Source organism: Sitophilus oryzae, unplaced genomic scaffold (genome assembly GCF_002938485.1).
Source record: "Sitophilus oryzae breed Bouriz unplaced genomic scaffold, Soryzae_2.0 scaffold_1693_pilon_pilon, whole genome shotgun sequence".
NCBI lineage: Eukaryota > Metazoa > Arthropoda > Insecta > Coleoptera > Curculionidae > Sitophilus > Sitophilus oryzae.
This window is the reverse complement of record NW_022146383.1, coordinates 1,371,788-1,398,141: the sequence shown is the minus strand read 5'-3', so window position 1 is coordinate 1,398,141 and position 26,354 is coordinate 1,371,788. Positions and strand designations below refer to the sequence as shown.

General features: G+C 32.7%; 1 protein-coding gene across 1 annotated transcript; it reads left to right on the top strand.

The window, feature by feature from the left end:
* Positions 1-24,733: 24,733 nt before the first annotated feature.
* On the top strand, positions 24,734-25,695 carry LOC115881077. Its single transcript, XM_030898439.1, has one exon. It carries the CDS (start codon positions 24,854-24,856, stop codon positions 25,514-25,516), a length of 663 nt encoding a protein of 220 aa, XP_030754299.1. The 5' UTR covers positions 24,734-24,853; the 3' UTR covers positions 25,517-25,695.
* Positions 25,696-26,354: the final 659 nt, after the last annotated feature.

Here is a 26,354-nt window from a genome sequence, read left to right as displayed (position 1 = left end):
TTAAATCAATTGCCAGTTTAAAGGGTTTCTTTCCTCACTGTTTTTACGGACCTTAGACCATAATATTTCTAGATAGTCTCTCTCTTCAGTAGCCTACATAAGTTATAGTTACTTCCAACGAAATAAAAAACAGAATTTATAAACTCTTTGTTTTTTGGTGTGGGTTATTTCTCGTAGAACAACAGTTGATTGGCACATAAAAAAAGTTATAATATTAGGAAAACCTTTATCAATTTTTTAAGCACTTTGATTTAGGTAATAAGACTTTTTTAAATATTTTATTAAAGCTGTATTCTGTTACTAGTTAAGGTAAACTACGGTAAGACTCGCTTCTTGAAAAATGTCTATACAATACGAAACAGTTTGATGCAATGAGGAAAATGCATGTTTTTAAATAATGGTTTTAAAAAATAGTTCATATAATTGCAAATTGAACAAAAAAAAATCGTTGATATCGGTTAAGAAATGCCTCTAATATAAAATAATTAAATATTGTTAATTTAAATGGCCGGGCAAACGCTCTCTAGCGCGCCTTGCCGCTGTGACGTCACCCGCCGTTCTTCTGGTTGAGTGGAGCCAGACGCGTGTTTATTTTACACAGTTTGCTTTTAAACGCTATTGAATCCGAGTCAAAATTTTAGTTGTTTGTGTTAATTAATACATAATTAGTAATTAGTGATATTTATAAATAGTAATGGATGAGCGAAAACAGAAATAAATGGTCCAAGGCCATGAGAAGAGATGAAAAGAAAAACATTAAATTATGCTCTATTTTTACGATTTATTGTTGTGAAGATCATTTTGATGTAAGTTCATATATTTATGTATATTTTCTTACATAGGTATATGAAATTTAAATGTGTGCAGGGTTATTCATTATATTTTGACACCCACATACAGCTTTAACTGCAAGTTTTAGAAGAAAACATTAAATAAAAAAGTTGCATGGTTTTTCATTTTTCACTCTCTTTTAAAATTAATGCTAGTTATACAGGGTATCTCAAAAAAGATGGTCCAGAAACTTGTAGGTATTTTCCGCTTTTCAACTGTCAATATTTCGTAAACATTTAAAGATAGGTATAGGATATTATACATGAAATATATCTAAAATATCTAGAAATTTCCGAAGAATCCAAAAATATATAGGGTGTTTCATTTAAAAAAGTAACTTAATTTTGGCGTTTGCTTATGGGACACCTTGTATAATATTTTCATTACTGATAAACAATTTATTTCCTATAATTTCGTAAAAAAACAATCTTTAAAAATAACAAGGGTAAGGGGTGTCAATATATAAAAAAAATTTCTTTTTCACGCTATGCTCTGGAGTTATTTTTCCACGTACTAAACAAATATTTTTGTCTCTTTTCACTTCTACATAACCTACAGCATTATCTCCATACGTCTCCCTATCTGATCTGAAAAATAATTTTATAACATTAATATTTATAACTATATAAAAGTTCGTAACAGTAGGTACCTACTTATACTTAAATATGCCTCAGTACTACAAAGAATAAATGTTACATACCTCTCTGTTTTTTTCCTCGTAATTCAGCACCAATAAATTGGGAATCTGTATTTATAAAAGCAGCCAACATAAAAGCATCGACTTTTGGCAATTTATCTGATTGTACTTTTACAAACCCGGAATCTGCCATTACTTAAAAAATTCTCAAAACACAAAACACATACAAATAATAACTGCACAAAAAAGCATAAAAAGCTCCTTCAATCAACGCTAAAAGCGACAAAAATGTCTTAGTACGCCACCTAAATACGTACATAAACGGAACACGACTGGCTGCTGCTGGCCATCGCGCGTCGACGAGAACGGCGGGTGACGTCAGACCAATAGAATATCGTTTCAATTCGCGAGGCGTCGTTTGCGTTATCCATAGTATTTTAATGGCCCGTTTTGTAAAATTATGGTACTGCTTTCAAGAATTTTTTTTTTTTGCATTTACACATATTTATTCTAATAAATTGAACAGTTTCTGGCGAAAAATAAAATCTATGCATCTTCTTCCTCATTATAGAAATGTCAAATATTGAGGTATTTTTAAATTTCAATTTTCTTATAATAAAAATATTCCATGCTTGATTAATCTTTTCTATGGAGTTTAATGTTGAAAAATACTATATGATCGAAAAAAACAAGCGTCAAAGATGGCTGGAGCATGACAATTTTGCAGAAGTCAATCTCAAGAGGTCATTTACTAAAAATTGACATAAAATTTGTCAAAATTTTGTCAAAAAACCGGTTCCCGGTGGCGTAGAGGTACAGCTCTCGTCTACCAATCTCAAGGTTGTGGGTTCGAATCCTACACCCGGCATTTTATCAGCCGACTATTTTTAATAAAAATAAAAATAGTTTAGGTACCTAGGTCGACTCAGCCTTAAATAAGTACTTGGGCGGTTGAAGCGTAGTGCTAACCACATTACCTTCCTTGTATATTGTATACCGAACGGCTCTAGCATGGCAAGCTGTACCTTGCTACTCCCAAGGCGTGAAAGGCTATATACGGGAGCTATTATTATTATACTTCTCAAAAATTAACAATAATTATAAAAACATTTAAAAAAAACGTTTCAAAACACAAGAATCTATTTCCAAAAAAATATCTTTTTTCGAATTTTAAACTACACGATTTAAAAATAATTTTTAATCAATATAAAAATAATTTTTATATCCCTAAATTGACCTTGCTAAAATTATCATCGAATGTCATTTCCCAGCCGTCTTTGACGCAGTTTTTTTTCTATCGTATAGCATTATTAAATCTAAGAAAATTATTCGTATTTAAGGGATTTAAATACACTCCCTCCCATTGAAAAGCAAATTAGGCTTAGTCTCTTCTGGAAAATATCCGGAAACAATGCTGCCAAACATCCTTTTCGCGTGGCGCATTTCCATAGCCTCCTCCGTCATCCATTATCCGCAGACTGATGATGACAGACGCGTTCGATTGTCCAAAATCAAAATACCGAGATTATCGGTTTATTATTCTCTATATATCTCCCCCTTTCCCGGTGTTTTTGGAGTCCCTTTCTGGACCACCCTTAGCCAGGATAAAGGGTGGAAAAGGAGAGGTATGGTGGAGAACTCATGGTTTTAGACCATGAATATTAAATAGATTTTCTCCTAGATGTTCCTTTATAGTAATGAATGAAGTTCATAGATCTCTAGTTTGGATGTTCTGTGTTTGACAATTTATTTTTGTTTGGTCTGCAGTTAAATCGGTAGAATACACTGTAATTTTTCTGCAAAGAATTGTGATAATAGATTTTTCGAAATTCCAGATCTTGGCAGACAGACGAACGGAGAGACAACAAGGTGACCCTATAAGGCTTTGTTAGATATTAACCTATAATTATGTAACAAAAGTTAGCCAGATGAAATCAAATGCCCAAAATGCTTCCTTTCCTGTTAACTGCATAAAACGATTGTCTTTTCATAAGATCTTTTCATTTTAAAAGGCATATGTGGAGTTCTACTTCGAACAGCAGCTACAAGAATCATTTATCTCATATTGTCGACAAGAGTTGGTCAAGTTTTATAAATCCTGTCTTTAACATATCCCCATAAAAAAGACCAGACTAGATAAAATCAGGAGTATTAAAGTATTCTATTAATTGGTGAATGCACACTGCATTCACCAACTAATAGAATCATATCAATTCACTGTGATGTAGAAGAAGTTTGCATTTTTGGCAAATTTCTGAGATTTTTTGTTTGTTTTAACCGACACAAAATAATAACTAGTTATTAAAGTTGGACTAATTAGACAGCTATGTTGAAGTAACGTCAGACATATTACAGCCACCTAGATTGTACCAAATAAAAAAGATCAACTGACACTAAATCATATAAATGAAAATATCTAGGAAAATCTGTGTTTGAGGGGTAGGCAACCTTAATAGTATTTTGAAGAGACATGAATTTCCCATTGAATATCAGAATAATATACTGGGTGTTCCGTTTAAAATAAAAGAGTAACTTGCTTTTAAAGGTGACCAATGTTCAATATTAATTTTGTCTCACCCTGTATAACTTTTTGGATCAAGTTTTAATTTGATTTAAAGTACCTACAATAGTTAATTTAACTACATATTAGGTTATACCGGGTAAATTCTAATTTAGATAGCTTTTATTGTAATTAAGATTAACAGTTTTAAAGAGGAAATTGCAAGTATCCAATGTTTCGGCTGTAGGTTCTCCGACTTATAATTTGGCAAAATGGTTATCAAGGGAGTTCCACAAATTTACCTGATCATGAACCTTCTTTCTCAGTTAAAAATAATATTGAATTCATTAACAAAATTAAAGATATAACATTGCATGAAGGTGAAATTTTGGTCTCCTTTGATGTATCTTCGTTGTTCCCAAGTGTTCCAATTCCACATACTTTAGGCTACTTGAAGGAATTACTGAACGCAAATGGTCTCGACAACAAAACTGTGAGTGAATATATTGAGCTTACATCGTTATGTATGAAACAAAATTGTTTTCAATTTAATAACAACTTTTTGAACAGCGGGAAGGTACAGCAATGGGTAATCCATTGTCTCCATTTTTGGCTAATTTATTCATGAGCAGGTTTGAAGTGGAGGCTAAGAATCAGTTTGAGTATTTTCCAAGAGTATGGTTTAGGTATGTGGATGATATTTTTGCTGTTTTTGACACACATTCAGACACCATAGATAATTTTATTTCTAAGTTAAATAATCGTTTTCCTTCCATTAAATTTACGCATGAAATTGAAAACAACGACAGATTACCATTTCTAGATGTATTAGTTATTAGAAATACTAATAATTGCCTGGAATTTGATATCTATCGGAAAAATACGACCACACGCAGATATATTCCTAATGAATCACATCATAGTGTTGAACATAAAATGGCTAGTTTAAATTTCTTAGTTCATAGATTACTTAGTTTCCCACTTTCCAACGAAAGATATGAAATAGAAAGAGATTACATTAGGAATGTAGCTGAGTGTAATGGATATTCTCCTTCACTAGTTGATAAATTAATTAGAAAACGTAGGTATAGGTTAATGATTTCTGAAAATTCGACTTTTCAAGTGGAGAAAGATACGTCTAAATATTTTTCGATACCGTTTGATAGAGAGTTATCCCGTGGTCTAAAAGGAATTTTTAAGAATGTCAATTATAAACTTGTGTATAGTGCTAATAATAAATTACAACAATTATTAGGTAATCCAAAAGATAAAACACCTCCACTGGAAAGGTCGGGTATTTATGAAATTTCTTGTAAAGATTGAATCAGAAATATGTTGGGCAAACTAGAAGATCAATATTAACTAGATTTAAAAAACATTTAGCTGAGATAAGATGTGGTAGACCGGATAAATCTTGCGTTGCCGAACATATTGTTGATAAAGAACATTGTATAGATCTTAATAATTTAAAATTAATTAAACAAGTCTCAAATTACAGGCAATTAGATGCATATGAAAGCATCAGAATTAATAAATGTAAAGATAGTATGAACCGAGTCAACGGTCCAATTCCTTCAAGTTCTTTGTTCCTACTACTCTAGTGGCGGAAATCTAACTGTTACGCTCAGTGGGATCTGACTCGGTTGGCTAGATTTTGCCACGCCCACTCGGTGCCCACTGGGCGAGTATATAAACGCTCAACTTGTAGATTGTACTTTAGTTTATAATCATCTGCTGATGATGCTAACATGGTTAGCGAAACGCGCGTCCAGTGTAAAAGTAAAACTGTTTTGGTGTATTGTGGTGATTTAGTGTTTTTATTTTGCTGTGTAACAGCAAAGGTTCCAACCCTCAACTGTAATATAGGGTGTTCCATTACAAAAAACACAACTTTGATGTGTAGCTTTTTTGGGGAAACCCTGTATAATTCTATATATTTTTATAAAATGCTCTAAATCAACCTTCAATACAAACTGTAGTTCTCCTTGCAGCCTACGCGTCGTATGATAGGCACCACCCTGTATATTACCAGAACTCATTAGACCAACAACCCTATTAAATTTTTGTTAGTCCTAATAATTTCAGTCAATTTATCAGATTCACATTATTACATTATAATTAACAAACATAATAACGCAATAATTTAGCTAGCAAACTCGAGTCAAATTTAATTAAATAAATTTAGAACGTCCATGGCTCTGCTCTCTCTCTGTACGAACAACGTACACAGCAAATAACGATATCATCTCTGCCAAATTGATATTGGCTTTTAAAACAAATAATACCGACTAATTTTCGATATAATATTTTCCGTTTCCCCCCTTTTGTACCCCAATTCGGCCCCCCTCTCTGTCCCGACGTTTTGTTTGTAACCCTGTTCGTCCCCTCATCACTCCCAAAGCAATTTAAATAATTTATAACTGATCCGCTTTATTCAATAATAAAGCCTGTCATTAGAGAGTGAAGCATATTTGAAAATATACAGGGTTCGATCAATGGTTGTCAGTGCAATCAATGCACTCAGCATGATTGCAGCTCTCGACTTCGTCTGGAGCTGCAAAACTCATGCGTCGTGCAACAAATACAGGGTGGCTAATCGGCCGAGGAGGCCATTTTTTTATAAAGAGTTGGATTCAGCAGAAAATTCTGCACATAGTAGGCTATTTCAATTTGAAGTATTATACGGTGTTGCCATTCTATTTCATATTTACTAAAATTCTGCATTATATCCGAAAAGTGGTTAAAAACTGGAGTGAATATAACTTTATTAATACTTAGCATTAATTTCCTAAGCATTAAGGATAACAGAATAAATCCAAGAAGAAAATTTTACATTATCCTATACAGTTTATTTTTTATGGAGTCACCAAATTCTCACCAATAAATTTTGATGTGCCACAACTTTATGGCCGATCCTGTATAATTTAATTTATTAGTAGCTAATGACAAATAAGTAATTAAGAAATTAGATGAACAAACACAGTGATGTTATGACAGTATGGTGCTTCATACATATTAAATATTAGACATCTCACCAGTACAGTGGGATAAGGAGGGTCAAAAAATCTCAACGCTACACGTAATTTATTGACACCCCCTTTCTTTTTAAAACATTTTCATCAAAAAAGAAATGCACCAACGGTAGCGATATAAACAGCAGCACGGCTTTAATTTCCAACAATACCCTTGCAGAAGTTTCCATCTCTTCCTGCCTGGCCGTCCCTCGTGCCCTTTCCAGCTTGGCATGTGCCTCACGTTTCCCGGTCCAGACCGTTTACGCCGGGAGCACGTTATTACACCACCAGCGGCGCCCTCTGGAGAAACCTGGATTTGCCTGGAGCGGGGAAAAGAAACGATAAGGTCGGTTGCTTCTTTGCCGGAGGTGGTGGTGTTTTTCGTCAGAATTTCGTTGTAATAACGAGGCTTGTTTCGTTTCTGGTCTTGCCTTGTTATTATAGTCATTTCTAGTAAAACAGAAAGTGACCCAAAATAATACCAAATCTCGTTTTTTTATATCGGAAGAAAAAATTATAGAGGTGATCCACTTTTCAGACACACCCGGTATACAAGCCCAGTTGACAAAAATAGTCACAAATCATTTGAAAAAGACAATAAAAATAGAACAAGCCTCGTTAAGAATAATTTTGAAAATATTAATAGGTTAAAATATTAATTAGTGCGTCTCAAAAGTTGCTCATCCCTATAACTTTTTTATTTTTTCAGATAAAAAAACGACATACGGTATGTACCCTCGGTATTTTTTTGCTTCATTCGGTAGAAAATAACACTCCGAATAGAATGACATATCATATGTCAACTTTTGACATTTTCGCTTGAAAAAAATTGAATTTTAAATTTCAATCTGAGTGCCATGGCTGTGTTACAAATACGAATTTTTAACCAAGGAACCTTATTCAACTTTAGCGCGTCTTGTTCTGGTCGGTTAAAAAATGCCCGGTTAAAATCGTATTTTTAATCATATCTTAATTTTTTCAAATGGAACGAGGGTGGCTCAGTAGCATATTTGGAAAAAGCCTTTTTTACGAATAATTTGACACCACACGCTTGATATTTTTAGTCAAAAGAGAGGCTGTATATATTACGTGCTTTTCAGTCTGAAATAATAAGCGATACTTTTTACTAGTTATTAATTCAAATCTTTTGAAGAGTTTTAACAGTCACCGGAAGTTCATCTCGTACGAATGGCGGAAGTAGACGATATTAAAATACGAAATAAAGAGGGTGTACGTACACGAAATCCGGAATGAACATAGCCACAGCCGAATTACCCAGGTTTCGATAATTTAGCGCAGTCCATGTGCGCCGGACAAGGGTTTATCTAAAATTAAAGACCCTTCGTTCGGACTGGCTGGCCCTTCCTTGCCATCCTTTAGAGCGGCACTCGATATTTTTAATTAGGAAATTTTAATCAACGCTGAGGATGTTTCCGGATTACGTAATCATCTGGACATAAATAAGGGGAGTAAATGGATTTAGCGTTGTTGATTGTATCGTTTCGCCGTAACGTGTCTTGATTGAAAAGGTTATAAAGATTTTGTAGTGATTTAATAAGAATTCAGGCGAGTTTAGTGTTTAAAAAAAAGTAAATTAATGTGTTGATAGTTTTATCAAGTCCCAATCGTGATGGAATACAAGACAGTATAAGCCTTCTTAAGGCCAACTGGCAGTAAGTGCCATTAAGAAGTAAAGAAATAAAAAATCGGTATAAAAACTTTTAAGTTAAACGGTTTTATCTTATGTGCACTGAAAACTAGAAAATAATAATAACAATTAGGTATTTTGAATTTCTAGTTCAGAAATATTTTAGTACTAGGCAGAATAATAGTTTTAGGCATATTAGACTAAAATAAAAACGTGGGGCCCATTAACTATTGCTGTAATACTTTCTTCTATATTAAGTGTGGATTGCATCGACTTACTATAATCGTAACTGGAGATTTTGACAATCAATAACCAGCCGTGGCGGCTTCACCAGCGAACGCCTAGCTCATGATCTACCAAAGTATAAAGATATGCTTTGCCATAGGTAGGATTTCAGAGGGGCCCCACGTTTTTATTTTAGTCTAATATGCCTAAAAGCTATTCTGCCTAGTACTAAAATATTTCTGAACTAGAAGTGCAAAATACCTAATTGTTATTATTATTTTCTAGTTTTCAGTGCACATAAGATAAAACCGTTTAACTTAAAAGTTTTTTTACAGATTTTTTATTTTGCTAGTTTTTAGTATTTAACGGAAATGCCTACCGAATATTCCTCATTCTATTTAATTCATTTAGTGCATCATTATTACATGGTTTTTTACCTGATAATTTATTACAATCAAATTCCTCAATACATAGCCCTTCCAGAGACTTGACTCGACTTAGAGCCACGTATGCTTGCCCTTCCTCAAACAATTTTGAGCCAAAATACACTACTGCATGATCGACTGTGCTGCCCTGCATTTTATGGACGGTGGATGCCCATGACAAAATTAAGGGTAACATCCTTCTTTCAGCCGTACCATAATTGAATTTTGCTGGAAACTGTATGGCTTTCGGGTGTATAACGTGTATGCCGTCTCTACCAAAGTCAATCCAAACTATTGGTACATCTGTTTCGTACATTTGGGTTCGACGGAACTGTGGCCAAACAATTTCTGTAATGTGGCCTATAGCACCATTTACCAATCCTTTTGTAACGTCAATGTTGGACCGCAACATTTTCACAAATTCATCACCTATTTTTTTTTATCTGTCCTTCTAACGTCACACAATCTTGGACACAACTGTACTGGACACGATTACTCATTCCCTCACCTAATACGCCATTTTGTAACGACGTCCATCTTGCAATTTATATTTTGTCATAATCACAGTATTCTACTAGTGTAGCCCTTTCATTTGATACCCATATTGAGGGGGTTGTGGAAAAATATGAAATCCGCCATTTTGTACCGGCGGCCATCTTAGATTTACAATATTATGGATATTACTATATTGTATTGTCATCGGAACCAAATTGTGTGTACCAAATTTCAGATCAATCTGACAACAGGAAGGTACTTAAATTTCAATTTCTAATTTTGACCCAAATAAACAAACAAATAAATAAATACCGTACGGGTCGAGCTAAATAAAACCGTTTAAAAATCGTCCTATTGCTGCCAAATGTCACTAACTAACATTTTTCCGAACAACCAAATTCAATCACTAACTATGTTTTGAAGCGGAGAAGCGATTGCAAAAGTAATTAACTAAGATTTCTGGCTATTTATGTTTTATTTTAATACCGAATAGTTACTAAATATAACATCTTTATGCAATGCAATTCATCTTTAGACGCATTTTTCTCGGAAGTAATAAAAAGTAAGTTAGTGACTTTTGGCAGCAATGGGACGAAATATTTTTTCTTTACTTCTTAATGCCATAATGCCAAGCCAAGTAAATAACGTCTAGGGCTTTACCTGACCAAAATTACTATCGATTATCATTCTCCAGCCGTCTTTAACACCGTTTTTCTTTCGATCATATAAAAATGTTGAAATGGATCAGTAGATACATATTTATATGTCTTACTATTTTAATCTTTTGCATTTCTCCTTCTTAACCAAGCCTTTATTTTTCCTAATACTGATTAGTACACTAAACTAAATTAATTTATTTCCACCCTCCTTAAGTTTGATTAAAATACAAGAAAAGCTGCAAACAAGGTAAGGAAAGTTCTCTTAACAAGAAACAGGTATTTCCCACCTTAAATTACCCTTCGTATAATGTTCTTCTCTGTGCCAAAGTCGTTCAACCTCTAACAATCTCGATTTCTTTAATTAGATCTTGTAATTTTACAAACATTGGGTTTTTAGAGTGGCAGAATTTCATTTTATTTTCGACCACTAAAAGCAAAACGACAAAAAATCGTGTGTGCAGTATGTGCGTATATTTGAAATAAAACTTCTTACTAACAGCTAGTACATTGGAGGATTTGATAAACATGTTTGAAAAACTGTAGTTTGAAATGTTGAAGAAGTAATAAATTGAAAATTATTAAATAATTTGATTCACTTTCACACAATTTGTATTAAAATATCAATATTTTTGATAAACACGTGGACTGCTCACAAATACACGTCGCGTCACTACGCATTTCTAAGCCGTTACCACTTTTCGTCTCGCTAGCTCATGTGTCACGGTCTTGAAATCAATATTTTTAATAAACACATTGACTGCTCATAAATACACGTCGCGTCACTACGTATTTCTAAGCCGTTACCACTTTTCGTCTCGCTAGCTAATGTGTCACGGCCTTGTAATCAATATTTTTAATGAACAGGTGGACTGCTCACAAATACACGTCGGGTCACTACGCATTTCTAAGCCGTTACCACTTTTCGTCTCGCTAGCTCATGTGCCACGGTCTTGAAATCAATATTTTTAATAAACACATTGACTGCTCATAAATACACGTCGCGTCACTACGTATTTCTAAGCCGTTACCACTTTTCGTCTCGCTAGCTAATGTGTCACGGCCTTGAAATCAATATTTTTAATGAACAGGTGGACTGCTCACAAATACACGTCGCATCACTACGCATTTCTAAGCCGTTACCACTTTTCATCTCTCTAGCTCATGAGTCACGGCCTTGAAATCAATATTTTTAATAAACACGTGGACTGCTCACAAATACACGTCGCGTCACTACACATTACTAAGCCGTTACAACTTTTCGTCTCGCTAGCTAATGTGTCACGGCCTTGAAATCAATATTTTTAATGAACAGGTGGACTGATCACAAATACACGTCGCGTCACTACGCATTTCTAAGCCGTTACCACTTTCGTCTCGCTAGCTCATGTGTCACGGTCTTGAAATCAATATTTTTAATAAACACCTGGACTGCTCACAAATACACGTCGCCTCACTACGCATTTCTAAGCCGTTACCACTTTTCGTCTCGCTAGCTCATGTGTCACGGTCTTGAAATCAATATTTTTAATAAACACGTGGACTGCTCACAAATACACGTCGCGTCACTACGTTTTTCTAAGCCGTTACCACTTTCGTCTCGCTAGCTCATGTGTCACGGTCTTGAAATCAATATTTTTAATAAACACGTGGACCGCTCACAAATACACGTCGCGTCACTACGCATTTCTAAGCCGTTACCACTTTTCGTCTTGCTAGCTCATGTGTCACGGTCTTGAAATCAATATTTTTAATAAGCACGTGGACTGCTCATAAATACACGTCGCGTCACTACGTATTTCTAAGCCGTTACCACTTTTCGTCTCGTTAGCTAATGTGTCACGGTCTTGAAATCAATATTTTTAATAAACACGTGGACTGCTCACAAATACACGTCGCGTCACTACGCATTTCTCAGCCGTTACCAATTTTCGTCTTGCTGGATCATGTGTCACGGCCTTAAAATCAATATTTTTAATAAACACGTAGACTGCAATAAACTTTGATTGATATCAAATATATCTAGGCATCACCCTGTATATTCCGTTCTCTGTTATTCACTCATTGTTAACCATCCAAATGCCCTCTTAGCCTTGGCGCAAGATTAATAGAGTTCTATTATTAGCCAGGCGAGTTCAGGTGTTGTACGGCACTTATACGCAAACCGAATAAAGAAAAGAATAGGGGTTGAATGTAAGGGGAGGTAAGAGGTAAGAGGCAGAAAAGGTATTTTCCTTGGCTTAAACGACCTGAAAATCTACAGTTCGCTTGAAAAGTTCTATTTTGATGAAGAGGGGTATTTAGAAATGAAAAAAAGAATGGGTAAGAAAGGTTGGAATTTTAAATAAAACCATTTTGTCCCGAACCACACAATAATGAGAATTTTATTCACTCATATGAAGCGTTTAAACTTGTATTTTATTAACTAGTGGGATAAAATATTTTTTTTTATTAGTGTAATACTCAAATTAAAAATACGAATGTGGTCTTGACTTTGCAGGCAGTAAATGTGTAGTTGCTTCTTGAGTTTCCACAAAAATTGATGTAAGAATACCATCATCTTCTTGATTTTTTACCTGTTTTTTAAAAAAACTTTGCAAATTCTTATGAGACATACTCGGAATTTTACTTTTTTCAAGCCTTTGTTTGTATCATTACTAAAGGACATATTTATCATAGGTTTTTATCATGTTATAATAACAACAAACGCTATTTTTAATTCGATTTTTAAAAATTATGCATGCTGATGCTAATATACCTATCAATTTTTTATAATTTTAACTAAATACATATATACATCTGTTTGTGGAGAAAATTTACATTCGTGTTGCAAATGCAAAAAATAAAATATTATAATAAAATTATCCACTTAAAAAAATTAAATTTTCTTGCGCTCTAAAACATACCTGGTACGTCTCAATAGTGGCTCACCCCTATAACTTTCTTATTATTTCAAATAAAAAAATTTCGTATGTTAGTATATGACATAATTGACGTATTCATTTGTTTTTGGTCACTTCCTGTTTCACCCGAAATGACTACAATTTTTGATTTTTAAATTACACCCTCGGTATATTTTTACTTTATTCGATAGAAAATGACATTCTGAATAGAATGACATATCATATGTCAACTTTTGACATTTTAACATATGGTTTATTTGAAATTGTAACATGTGGTTCATAACGACAATTTTACTTGAAATGCCAAGTGTTTGGTACCAAATTATTCGTTAAAAAATACTTTTTCCAAATATTCTAATGAACCACCCTTGTTCCATTTGAAAAAAATGATAAATGATTAAAAATACTATTTGGACATCTTTTTACCGACCAGAACAAGACATGAAATACATTAGATGATCAAATCTATTTTTCCAAGGCTCCTTGATTAAAAATTGGTGATTGAACTTTAAAATACGATTTTTTAAAGTAAAAATGTCAAAATTTGACAATTAACATGTCATTCCACTCAGAGAGTAATTTTCTATCGAATCAAGTAGAAATATACCGAGGGTGTCATTTAAAAATCAAAAGTTGTAGTCATTTCCGGTGAAACAGGAAGTGACCAAAAACAATTGAATACGTCAATCAATCCCAATTTATGTCGTATACTAACATACCCAAATCTCGTTTTTTTTTATCTGAAAAGATAAAGAAGTTATAGCGGTGAGCCACTTTCGAGACGCACCCGGTATAATAAAAAGCTATTATTGGAGAGTTTCAATCATTTTATAAAAAAATGCAATAAATGCATGCCCAACACCCCGTATATTCGATATTTTCTTGTTTAGGTATCCACCAACCGTTCTACATATTTACCTTCAAACAAATCAAAGCAAGCATTCAACTAAAAGTACTTCCGAATTCTTAAATCTTATTGTTTGATGAAAAATATGGGCTTGTTCAATGCGATTTTGATGGAGAACTACCCGAACTAAAGGGGCTTTATTATTATTATTTTCTTTAAAATAGGTTTATTGTTTTTCTTTTAAACGGTATTTTCAAGTATTTTGAAGATATAATCTCATTGACTGTAGAGCAAATCAAAAATAGGGTTTTGTATTAGCACTGAATAATAGAATAACTATAAAATATCAAATAAATTAAAAAAAAAAACATATAGAGAAAATTAAGATTATTATTTGTAATAATTGACAAATATCAGTGACATACTCGACATTATAGGCAATATAGTGACATAAGCAGTCCTGCGCTAGGACCTGTAATTTTCGAAATATGACAATTATTTTCATAAATAAGATAAAAAAAAACGTATCATTTAAATGAAAATGGGACACCCTGTACAAGTAATAAAATAAAACAAAAATGTTCTCTATGAAAGGGAAACCTAAGGAAAATTTTACTTTTCGAAAAAAAAGGGATAATTTATGTTCCTCACGTTTTTTTTTGAAATTAGTGCCAAAAGGATTTTGGCTTTTCTTTGACTTACACCCCTCTTTTTCACATCGAATTAATTGAATTTCTCTTCTGACTTTCTTCTTCCAACTTAATTGATGATTTGTCGGTTTTCTTGTTATGTTGGATTGCAAGAAACACGGGACATTTCTCAATGACATCGTTATTGTATCTGAAACAGATCGAGAAAGTTTTGCGTTTTCAATGGCTTCATTTTCCAACTTTTTGAGGGAAAATTGATAGGGGAAAACCAGTTGTTTCTAAATCACGAAGTGATCAGCCTCTGTATGGTTAAATATGATTGTAAGCGATATTATTATTTATGATATGTATAGGGTGTTTCAAAACAAATGCGAAAAACTTTAGGGGGTGATTCCTTGTTCAAAATAAAGGGTAGTTTGCTTCATAAACGTTGGGTCAAAAGTCAACCATTAGGGAGATATTGCGGTACAAAGATGGCGGAAAAATAATGTTTTTATTTTTTATCTTGAAAACGAAAAGAGATAGACTAATACAATTTTATGGAAGCATTACTGTTATGAAAACACACTTTCTGGTAATTTTCTCTTTTTTAAAATGAGTGGAAGGAGTTGAAATAAACTACCCCTATCATTCTTGTTAACGAAATTTAAAGAAAAATCTTATCAAACACATGCAAATGCTTTAATTTGGATAGCTTGGTTTGTTTAGAAACTTTTTTACCTCTTGTGTTTTTTTGATAAAACTCGCCGATTGGAAATTAAAAAATAAAATGTAAAGCATTACATGTCAGGACAAAAAACATTTTTAGATTAAGAATCTAGTGATAATAACGATAATAATAATCATCTAGATAATAACGTATTGCAGTAGAGTAATGTCAAATAAAATAATATTAGGAACATCTTAAAAAGTAACAGCGGCCGACTAGATTTTTTCCTAAAAAATTACAGCAGCCCACTAGATTCTTTATAAGAAAATGTTATTTGTCCTGACATGTAATGCTTTACATTTTATTTTTTAATTTCAAATCGGTGAGTTTTATCAAAAAATAGAAGAGATAAAAAAGTTTCTAAACAAACTAAACTATCCAAATTAATTTTTTTGCATGTGTTTGATAAGATTTTTCTTTAAATTTCGTTAACAAGAATGATAGGGGTAGTTTATTTCAACCCCTTCCACTCATTTTAAAAAAGTGAAAAAATTACCAGAAAGTGTGTTTTCATAACAGTAATACTTCCATAAAATTTTATTAGTCTATCTCTTTTCGTTTTCAAGATAAAAAATAAAAACATTATTTTTCCGCCATCTTTGTACCGCAATATCTCCCTAATGGTTGACTTTTGACCCAACGTTTATGAAGCAAACTACCCTTTATTTTGAACAAGGAATCACCCCCTGAAGTTTTTCGCATTTGTTTTGAAACACCCTGTATATGTATTTCTTGAAACATCCATGACCACTGAACTCTTGATGTATAATTATTTTTGTCTTATATCGATATTTTCGAAGAATTTATCACCTATTTTAAATATAATATAATAATATCTAATTTTAATTATAATTTTTACATGAGATCTTTCAACTTTTTACAGTGGAAGAATTGTGTTACAAGACTTTTTTTTTACATTTTATGTTTTTGATATGACTCTTAACCATGAACAGCTACACATATTAGAAAAAAAACTCTAAATTAACTCTTTAAGTAGTCTCATTATTTACCTCAGACTAATGAGAAAAAAAAAAACACCAGAGAATCAAAACGATCCAAAAAAAAGGTTTCTACCGTAACCCCGAAGACCATTAAGAGATAATGGCCTTAGTAAATCTCATCGCGGTCAGCCTATACGTTTGATTTCGCGTTTCGCAGATTATATATACATACAATTCCGGATCTAGAGGGCGCTGTTAATCCAGGTTCCGGTCCGCTACCGGAAGACGGGGTTTCGGACGTGGGGTGGGGGTAAAAACAGGTGATTTATTCAAACGGAGGTGGGGGGAGGCTAAAGAGTTATTGTAGGAGGGAGATGTTGGTAATCTGTTGCCGGAAATAAAGTACAGGAAGGTTTTTAACGATGTTTTTTTAATGTAGTTACGAGTTAAAATCGAAGAATCTAAATTTACATTTTTAGAAATTAGTCCTCTAATGGGCTCTTTCACAAAAAATAAAATACCCAATTCAAGGACAAAATCTGAAATAGAAGACTATTTTCAGTACATTTGTCCAAAAAAAAAATAGTTCCATGACATTGAATAATTTTTTATAGGCCCTCAAAATTGCTTTAATTTGAAATAATTTTAAAGCGCCAATTGATGACGTATGAAAAATACGCCCAATCACATTGCAGAACCGTGCTCGTGCGCCAGCCAACAACTGGCAACATTGCGATTTGATTTGACCAGCACCACCTCAACTCAAGGCCAATCAACATGATATGGGCAAGGCAAATATGGCGGCGAAGGCAGCGCATTATTAAATTGTTTACCTTTAACCTGAAAAGCCGGTAGTGGTTTCTCGTTCCGATTGCATACCAGATATAATTAATTATCTCTAGTTTGTTGTGCTTCTGCAACACGTTTGTTTAGTTCTTAGTGTTCAGTGCATGGTGTGATCAGAAAATTGTGATAAAATAACAGTGTACTAAAAATCAAAACCTGACATTCCACATAGGGAACTTCAAACTTTTGTGCTTGTTGTACTCCTCTATTATTAATTATTTTAAGGTAAGAACTAGAAGTATTTATCAAGATATTATACCTAAATGAGTAAAAAGCCTTCGCCGCCAGTCTGCATAGTACTTTATAATAGTTACTTACAATAATCAAAAGATAGGTATTAAAGGGTAGGTATTAACATTTTATTGTACCTGCATGCCTTTTATATGCTCTGTTCCAAATTGTTACGGGAATTATAGAGGGGGTCCCAAGGTTTCTGCTTTTATATTCCCCAAAAATGACGAGCTTCAGAGAGAAGGTAAAAAATTATAGTAAAAGAGATAATTTCACTCCTACTAGTAGTTCTCGGGTAAGAAGTGCATTAAATATGCCTCAAAAAGACCAAAGGCCAAAGCCTCTGTTACTCTAGTGAGGATGTAGTTATGGCTACTGCTTACACTTACCTCACTATAAGTAAAATATTGGAAGAAGAATCAAGCTTTTTACATCAAAAAAATCACAGAAAGATATTGACAACATTGACATTTGAAAATATAAATGGCCTGTATGTAAGTCTTTTTTTAGGTCACAATTGCCCCTCAGATACGTCAGAATTTATTATTAAATCTATCTTGTTCAGAATGTCCAATATTTTATTGAAGAACTATGCAAAAAAAAGGAATGACGTCTTTATCACAAAGACAATGCCCTATGTAAAGAGAAAGAGTAAAGAAGACTAAGCTAAGGCGTAAGTTTTGCCACGAACCCTCAAAAAAGCTATTTAGTTTTTTTTTCATATTAAATAGAAGACACATTATATTTTTTATATGAAGACTTGAAAGACATATTATATTTTTTATTTATCCTCACCTATTATAGTTTAAATTTATTCCCATTTGTGTAATGCTGCAAAACATAGAAAAAATATTCCATATTTTTTGACCCAAGCCAGTGTAGTTTATAATTCCAAGAGCATTTACCAAGGCTTTTATTAAGACAAGTAACTTCCTATACTGTCCATAATAGTATATATTTATCAAACGTTCAGTAAATCCTAAACTATGGTAGGTAAGTGTTTGCAATTGAATATTTATTTTATATTGCTATTTCCTGTCATATATTTCTGGTTATTTCTTTTTCCGATGATTTTGAACACCCTATATATGCTACCTCAAGTTTGAATATTTTAACACTATCTACCTATTTTCTGAGAAAGCAGACCTTTTTATAAAAAGTAACTAACTGATGTTTTCATAAAAGTAATAATACAAAAAATTCCATACTTATGTGGAGAACTTTAGACTCCCTGTATATTAAAAAATTAGTGAAACATTACGTAATCTAACCCGACATTTGTGTGAAAAATGTCTATTTGGAAATAAAACAGGTTTTAAAATACGCGCCAAATAAAGCACTTCTATCTCCGCCATATTGGAAAAGGTTGAATGGCCTTGTGTGGAGGTGGTGGTGTGTCAGCATGGTGGCCCGGCCGCGGCCGTGTTGCCGCTTTTCAACATGCCAGGTGTGACGTATTAAAAATAAAGTGCGGATTTTTATTGTAGGCTTTTTTGTTTTTATTTATTTTCTTAAGAACGACTTCAAATTTTTCGAAAGTGAGATAGCAGAAAATTCTAGAATTAATTGCTTTATTCATTTATGCTAATTCCAAAATATAGTGAAAGAGCCCATTGAGTTCTAATAATAATTTTTCCAAAATACGTCTTTATTTTTTTTTCTTTAACCTTAACCCACAGCACCAAAATTACGTTAATTGTTTATATTCCCCTTCTTTTTTCACATCCTTTTTCTTAGCCTGCGATCAATTAATCAAACATCCAACACAATCTTCGCATCCTATTGTAGTGCAACCCCAAAGCGTCAGCCTCGCATACAACCCTGCACAGCCTCTATAAGGAAGGGATAGAAAAAATGTGCGTTAATTTTCGGTCTATTTTTCATTCAACATCTCTTCGTGCACTAACAGACGAGTAGCTTCAGACTAGATTAGGTTAGGTTATTAATTTGACGTCATTAGTGGTATGGTCGTTTGTTCTCGGAGGGAAAGAGATGAATGGATATGGTGGGGGAGGAAATGAGTGACGTTGATGATTTTATTTTTGGAGGTTTTTCACGATGACGATAGATAAAGTATATCAAGCCACTTTCTGGTGTAACTGGTGTAATAAGGGTGGTTTTCTTTTAACGCTAAAATCATTAGAACAATCAAAAAGTAATAAGGATCGTAAAAGCATAAATTTGAATATTACTATTGTTTTACCTATAATTTACCTAATAACTTCGTTATTTCAAATACAACAACCTGTATTTTTTTAAATAAATCGAAGCAGATTCAAATGCTCTTTCAAACTATATTAGGGTTTCCTATTCCTATCTATTGTAGCATGCATATTTAAATATCTTTAAATATCTCAAAAACCAATGATTTTAAACATATTTAACCCTTATAATAAATGCCTTTTTTCGGGCCCAAGAATCCAAAAATGAAATAAAATACCGGGTATTCCATAAGAAAAAATACAACTTTGGTATGGATCTTAATTTCTGAAACACCCTGTATATTTCAAAATAATTTTAAATTACCTACATTACCTACACTGTATCGTACCCTTGTGTAAAAATCTGTGTAAAAATCTTCGTCTGGCAATAGCAGCATATTTAAAATACCTCTCCTAATGGATTTGTCATTATCCCGACGAAGAAAACAGTTAGAAATTGACAGAAGGGTGGCTGGGATAAAAGTAAAATTAGGTTTTTGTCTTTTGCCGATTGGTGTGTGACTAAGTAACAGTTAATGTCGCTTTTTTTGTGGTGGGGTGCCGCGACAGACAGCATTTCTACCGAATTAGTAACATCAAGGAATTCGTTCCAGGCATTTTATCCCTTAAAGCATCGTAATTTCTGGATACGTCTTATCCCATTAGCGTTGTTTCTGTTTTGGGGGCGATAAAATTTTGTTTTGCTTCTTGGAAAGAACACTCGAAAAAAATAATTAGAGTATAATTCAGCAGAAAAATGTTTACTTAACAAAACGCCTGAATCAGTAAAATTGATTTAAAATGTAATTATTTTAATTAACTGTAATTTTCACTTATAATATCACAAGAGCTTAAATTATTTTCGGAAATTTTTTTGAGGGCACGAATATTTTGAAAATTATCCCGAGTCGAAGACGAGGGATAATTTTCCTAAAATATTCGTGCCCGAAAGAAAATTTCCAGGAATAATTTAAGCTTGCGTGGTATTCGGTAAGAAAATTTCACACCTAAATTTGAAAAAAAATATTAATCCAACATGACATTTTTAAAATAATTTCAATTTGTTAAGTTGGCTAAGGTATTGCTAAAACTCAAATGGGTAATATTTCAATATATAGACATTGTAGTTCATTCACATTATGATTGTAGATCTTATGTTTACCTTTTCAACTGTCAAAAAATTTCCACTAAAGTTTCGTGGCGCCTCGAAAAAATTTCCGGAAATTTTTTCAGTTGCCATGGTAACTAGTCAACATTAAAGCATGTTATTGGTTGAAAAGTAGAGGTGTGAAATTTTCATCTAAATAAATAAATTAAAGTAGGATTAGTTACACTATTTATATAACAGAAGAAATCCATGCATAGATTTTAATAAGTATAATAATTTTTAAGTACCTACCTCTCCCTCACTTCTGACATTTTTCCTAAATTTTATACGTATTTTACATAGTGTGTTTAAGGAATACTTTTGTATTTATCTTCATATTTATTAATATACAGGATGGCGCACCTCATTCGCCTCGGTTGATTATACAAAAACGAAAATATGTAGAAACAAAATATTTTATGGGTGTGTGTGGGAAGGCAATGTGCATAATTTAAAATTATTTTGAAATGTACAGGGTTTGTCAGAACTAAGATCTACGCCAAACTTATATTTTTTCTAATGGAACACCCTGTATTTTAATTCATATTTGGATCCTTGGACACAAAATAAGGCATTGATTACAAGGGTTAAATATGTTTAAAAGCTTTGGTTTTTGAGATATTTAAAGATATTTATAGGCATGCTATAATAAGAAATAAACTGTCAACACCCTGTACACTGCGTTTCAAAATTGATTCTTGTGTTGACTTTTAAGCCAAAGGAAGAAGCTTTACTGAAAAATTTGATTATTTCGTTTAATTACAGGTGTATCAAAAATTCTGATAAAAAATACAGGGTGTTGCTTTTGAAATAACAACCGAGGAGAATGAGGTGCGCCACCCTGTATATACCTTTCAAGAATTTAGTTACTAAACGAAAACTAGTTTTTTTTATGGGATTTTACCTGTAAATAAATGTTTACTTTGTTACCTTTTTCCCAAGAATGTTTTTCCCAAATTTTAGATATGCAAAAATATTTCTTCTACATAATTTTTTTTTTGAAAATGTCCTTTTTTGTTCAAATTAGTGATTTCAAGGGAAATATTTTCTGAGACATTCTGTATACAACTGATTTAACGACTTTATTGAGTGAAATGAAAAAAAAAATACTTCAGGCAAAACCACAACCCAGAAAATCGACATATGGCTGACACCTCTATATTTTTTCGTGGGATTTTTTTTACATATATTATGTTAATTGATATCTACTTCCTTCTTTTTAGATTTTTTAATAATATTCATTTTACGGCCTTAAATATAGAATAAAATGTTCCTTTATTATAATAACTGAGATCTAATATATTTTAGAATTACTTATATACAGGATGAGTCTCATATAAGTGCAAATATTTTCAGGGACCGTAGATCTCGATAAAAGAAACATATTTTGTTTTTACCGTTTTTTGAAATAAGTCCAAAATAACCGAGTTATTTTGCCTAATTTTAAGATTTAAAAAAAAACATTTTTGGCTTAAATTTTCAAAACCACTGGAGTTTTCTTTCTTACAAATTTAATATACTACCTATGTTGCCATATTATCAAGATATTATTTTTTAAATAAAAACTTTCTAAAAAAAATTCCAAATTTTCAATTACATTTTTCGCGAAAAAAATCCTCATAGACATGTTTCCTGGGGCAAAAATACATTACACTTATTTAAGACTCGCCCTGTATAATTCACAAAAATTTAATTTTTTTTGGACTTAAGTTAGCAATTAACTGTCTTCCTCTTTTTTGCGAATTCTAAGTATTTTAATGAAATGCTTAATATTTTATCTTCTTATTTTGGATATCTCAAGACGAAATGGCCCTATTACTATTCTATGCTTGTTTTCCAATAGGATGTTTAGATATCTATACAGAATATCTTGCAATAGCTTATTACAACCATAGATTATGTTTTGTATTCCGCCAGAACCGCAACTAGAACAGCAATCTACATTAAGATATGCTGTCGTATCTGGCATGTTCTGTATTTTATATCTGTTTTGTGCCCTATATTCAGAATAATCTTACAATTGTGATTTATATACCTATTAAATCTTTGGAAATACCTACACAAACAAAGAAAACAACGTTCAAAAAGATTTTTTCGATTGTATGGTATTTGCTGATACATAAACACATACACTAATAAATAGGATAAATAAATAAATTGTGTAGCAAATTATTTGCCCAATCAATGAATTTATTCGATTCTATAAATAGAGAAGATGAAACTTAGTCATTATATCGAAGAACGATGGCTAATAGACCAATAAAATGTTTCAGTGTTTGCCAAGAATGCTTTTAGGCAAATTTTTGTCACATTCTCCACTCTGTCGTGCACTCACAAATCTCAACATCAATTAGCTGCCGTAATTTATGTTTACATTTCCCAATAATTCCTAAATAAATTCAGAGAAAATGTATATTTAAACAACAATAAATTTTAAGCAATTTACGGTAATTTTAAAAAGGGACAGTAACGACTGTACAGGGTAGGTCGAATTTGACGCTTTTAAATGGAAACACCCTCTTCTATAGGAGATAGACAAAAACTAATATCGGTGTCTGGAGCTCAGTTTTTGTCAAAAACATGATGGTGAAAACCGCATATCGATATCTGTTACCGTTTCGGAGTTACAGGGTGTTTTTCAAAAATATGCATTTTTAACAAATCGCTGTAACTTTTTTGCTATGGAAAATTTTGTATTTTTATGAAAACATTTCCAAAGCACCTTTTTACGTAGAATTTAATGGTTTAAGTATAATTTTTTGAAAATTAATAATTTAAGAATTATCATCAGAAAATTTGATTTTTTATATGGGACACCCTCTATATTTTTAATTTATTGAAAAGAATTTAAAATTACCTTTCCAAAAATATAATACACTTGATATTTTGCTCGATTCCTCTTCGAGATATAGAGTATATAAAAATTCGCCCGCTTTAAATAAGTAGGCTTTGAATGGCACCGGCTGTAATGCAAAAAAATTCTAGCTGTGAGCATCAATTAAAACGAAAATAATATTTGCTATGAGAGATGCAGAATTTTATAACAATTTAAAATATTTTTAACCAACATCAGCACATTTAAACTATATCTAATAATAATCAAATTACAACCAAGACATGAGATTTTGCTACAGGTGTTCGACATATCGACCGTCTTCTGTTGTGGACAGACGGGGCAGTTTTTGAACATTTCTCGCGGAATTCATTAACTCAGTGGGGGTGAAAGATACCCTCTCATAACTGCTAAGTATTTCTAATTCTTATCTAGATTATAAGTAAGTATAAGGAACCTTTATTCTTCGCAAATATATCCATAGGATTAGTTCCATGGGCACTAAGTCAGGCTGCCTCGACGGTCAACGGCTGGAATCTTGGTTAGCTATTCAATTATTCTTGAAATTGTCTGCAAAAATTTGCTGATAACTTCAGCGTTCAGAGGCGGTGCGTCGTCTTGCTGGAAAAATCTGCTTTCGAGTTCCATTAAGGGTATATAATCAATAAGGGGTCCAAAGCCTACTAGTTAAAAGTGACGAACTTTTAAAAATTCTGTATTTCGAAAGGGATTATAACAAAATATCAAGTGTGCTATATTTTTGGAAAGGTAATTTTCTTTTCAGTTAATAGAATTATTTCTATATTTTTTGTGCTTTTGTTTGTTTTTTAAATGCTTTGTCGATGAAGCTATTTTGGCTTTTTGTACAATAAAGCGTTATTTATTATTATTTTATTATTCCAATGCAAACTTGTTTTCTTTATCTATGGATACGGTCGTTTACACCTCAAAGAAACGCCATAATATATAAAATAGGTTTGGTCGTGTTTTGACATATAATACAACTTTGTCATATTGAATCATCAGTCAAAGTCAAAGTTTTTTTTATTATAAAAAATAATCCAAATCATATCGTGAACAACTATAGGAAATAGTCAAAAGAAATCGCTCAAAAATGAATAACACGTCGTACTTTATCAACACCACCAATCCGGAGATCCTAACTGCCGCCCCTAGAGCCGGAGGCATAGCCAACATCCCCGTCCAGGAAGGAGCATTCATCCGCCGAAGATCATCGATCGCAAGCCAAGCCAGAAGACGGTCTTCCGTGAGAAGTAGATCTAGACTAGGCGTCCAAAGCGACAGGAACGTGAGAAAAAGTCTCATATCCCAACCCGCCATAGACCTGGAAAATGACATATCCGATTTTGATGCCTGTCCCAGACAGTACAAGATATCCCAAACCATCTCCGCCAGCCCTTGGTCGACAGAGTTTGATCAATACCACGCACCTTCAGAGTACTCTGCCCGAATGGTAGACCCCTTCCAAGATTGCGTCGATATGCTGGCAATGACTATAAGCATTATAATGCTCCTGTCGAAGAACTACGAAAAGATTTCCGAGTCGCACTACAAATGGACTTTAAGCTACCTGAAATGTATCAAGGATGAGTTCGGGCAAGTGCCGCCGAACATACAGGGTATTCTGAATCATATTAACCAAGTTACTGGGGGGAAAATCACTTCGTTTTTGGATGTCGATGCTGATTTTAATGAGCTACAGATTGGTAATAGGGGTGGTGAACAACCTCCAGCAGCAGAAGCAAGTCCTGTATAACAGGCGTGGTGAAGCGAAGAAACAAGTATGGTATTATTATGTTTTATAGATTTACAGAACTGTAAAGGGCCAAATAGTGGGATTTTAATATATCAGTATTGGAGAAAGTGAGTGCTTAAAAAATAAAATTAAATTAAATAATTACTAAAACTTAAATACTAAATAAATATTGGAGATTATTTTGTTTGCTATTATTGATATGTAGAATACAAAATGTGTGGTAACAACTGCGACCTAACAGATCTATTATTGTTGAGTTATAACGAGTTATAACTTTAATAAAACATAAGAATATATGTATTTTACAGTTTATTAAATATAAATTTTGACTACAAGGTAGAAAGTAAATCACAATATTTGATAAAACTTATAAGTATACCATTTTTACAGTTAATAAATAATAAAACTATTTCTAACTATGATATTTAAAATTTAGATAGATAGAATATTAAAAAACATACCGGGGGTATTTGCAGACGCAGGCCCAAATTCAATAAGAACCGAAATTTTTCCTGCGAAAATCGGGCTTTTTTCACAGAAAAGGTATTTTTTGATTTATCAACAATCATTGTCAAGTTGACAATATACAGGGTGTTTTCTAATTAGTCTAAAAAATTGTGGTGTGATTCCTCATGTGTTCTTAAAACAATTTTTATATAACCATTGGGTCTAAAGTACTTTTTTTCTGATCTACAGGGTGTTAAAAATTAAAAAAATCGATATTTTGCTTAACATAAATGGTACACTACTGCTTTTTTAAAGGAAATATATTTTTTCTTGACTGGCCATCCTTTTTCAACAAAATTGATCTTTTGTGTTTTTCTTGTTTATCAAACGG

Excerpts from the sequence above, each read along its gene's own strand:
- LOC115881077 (XM_030898439.1), top strand. The coding sequence starts at position 24,854 with ATGAATAACACGTCGTACTTTATCAACACCACCAATCCGGAGATCCTA.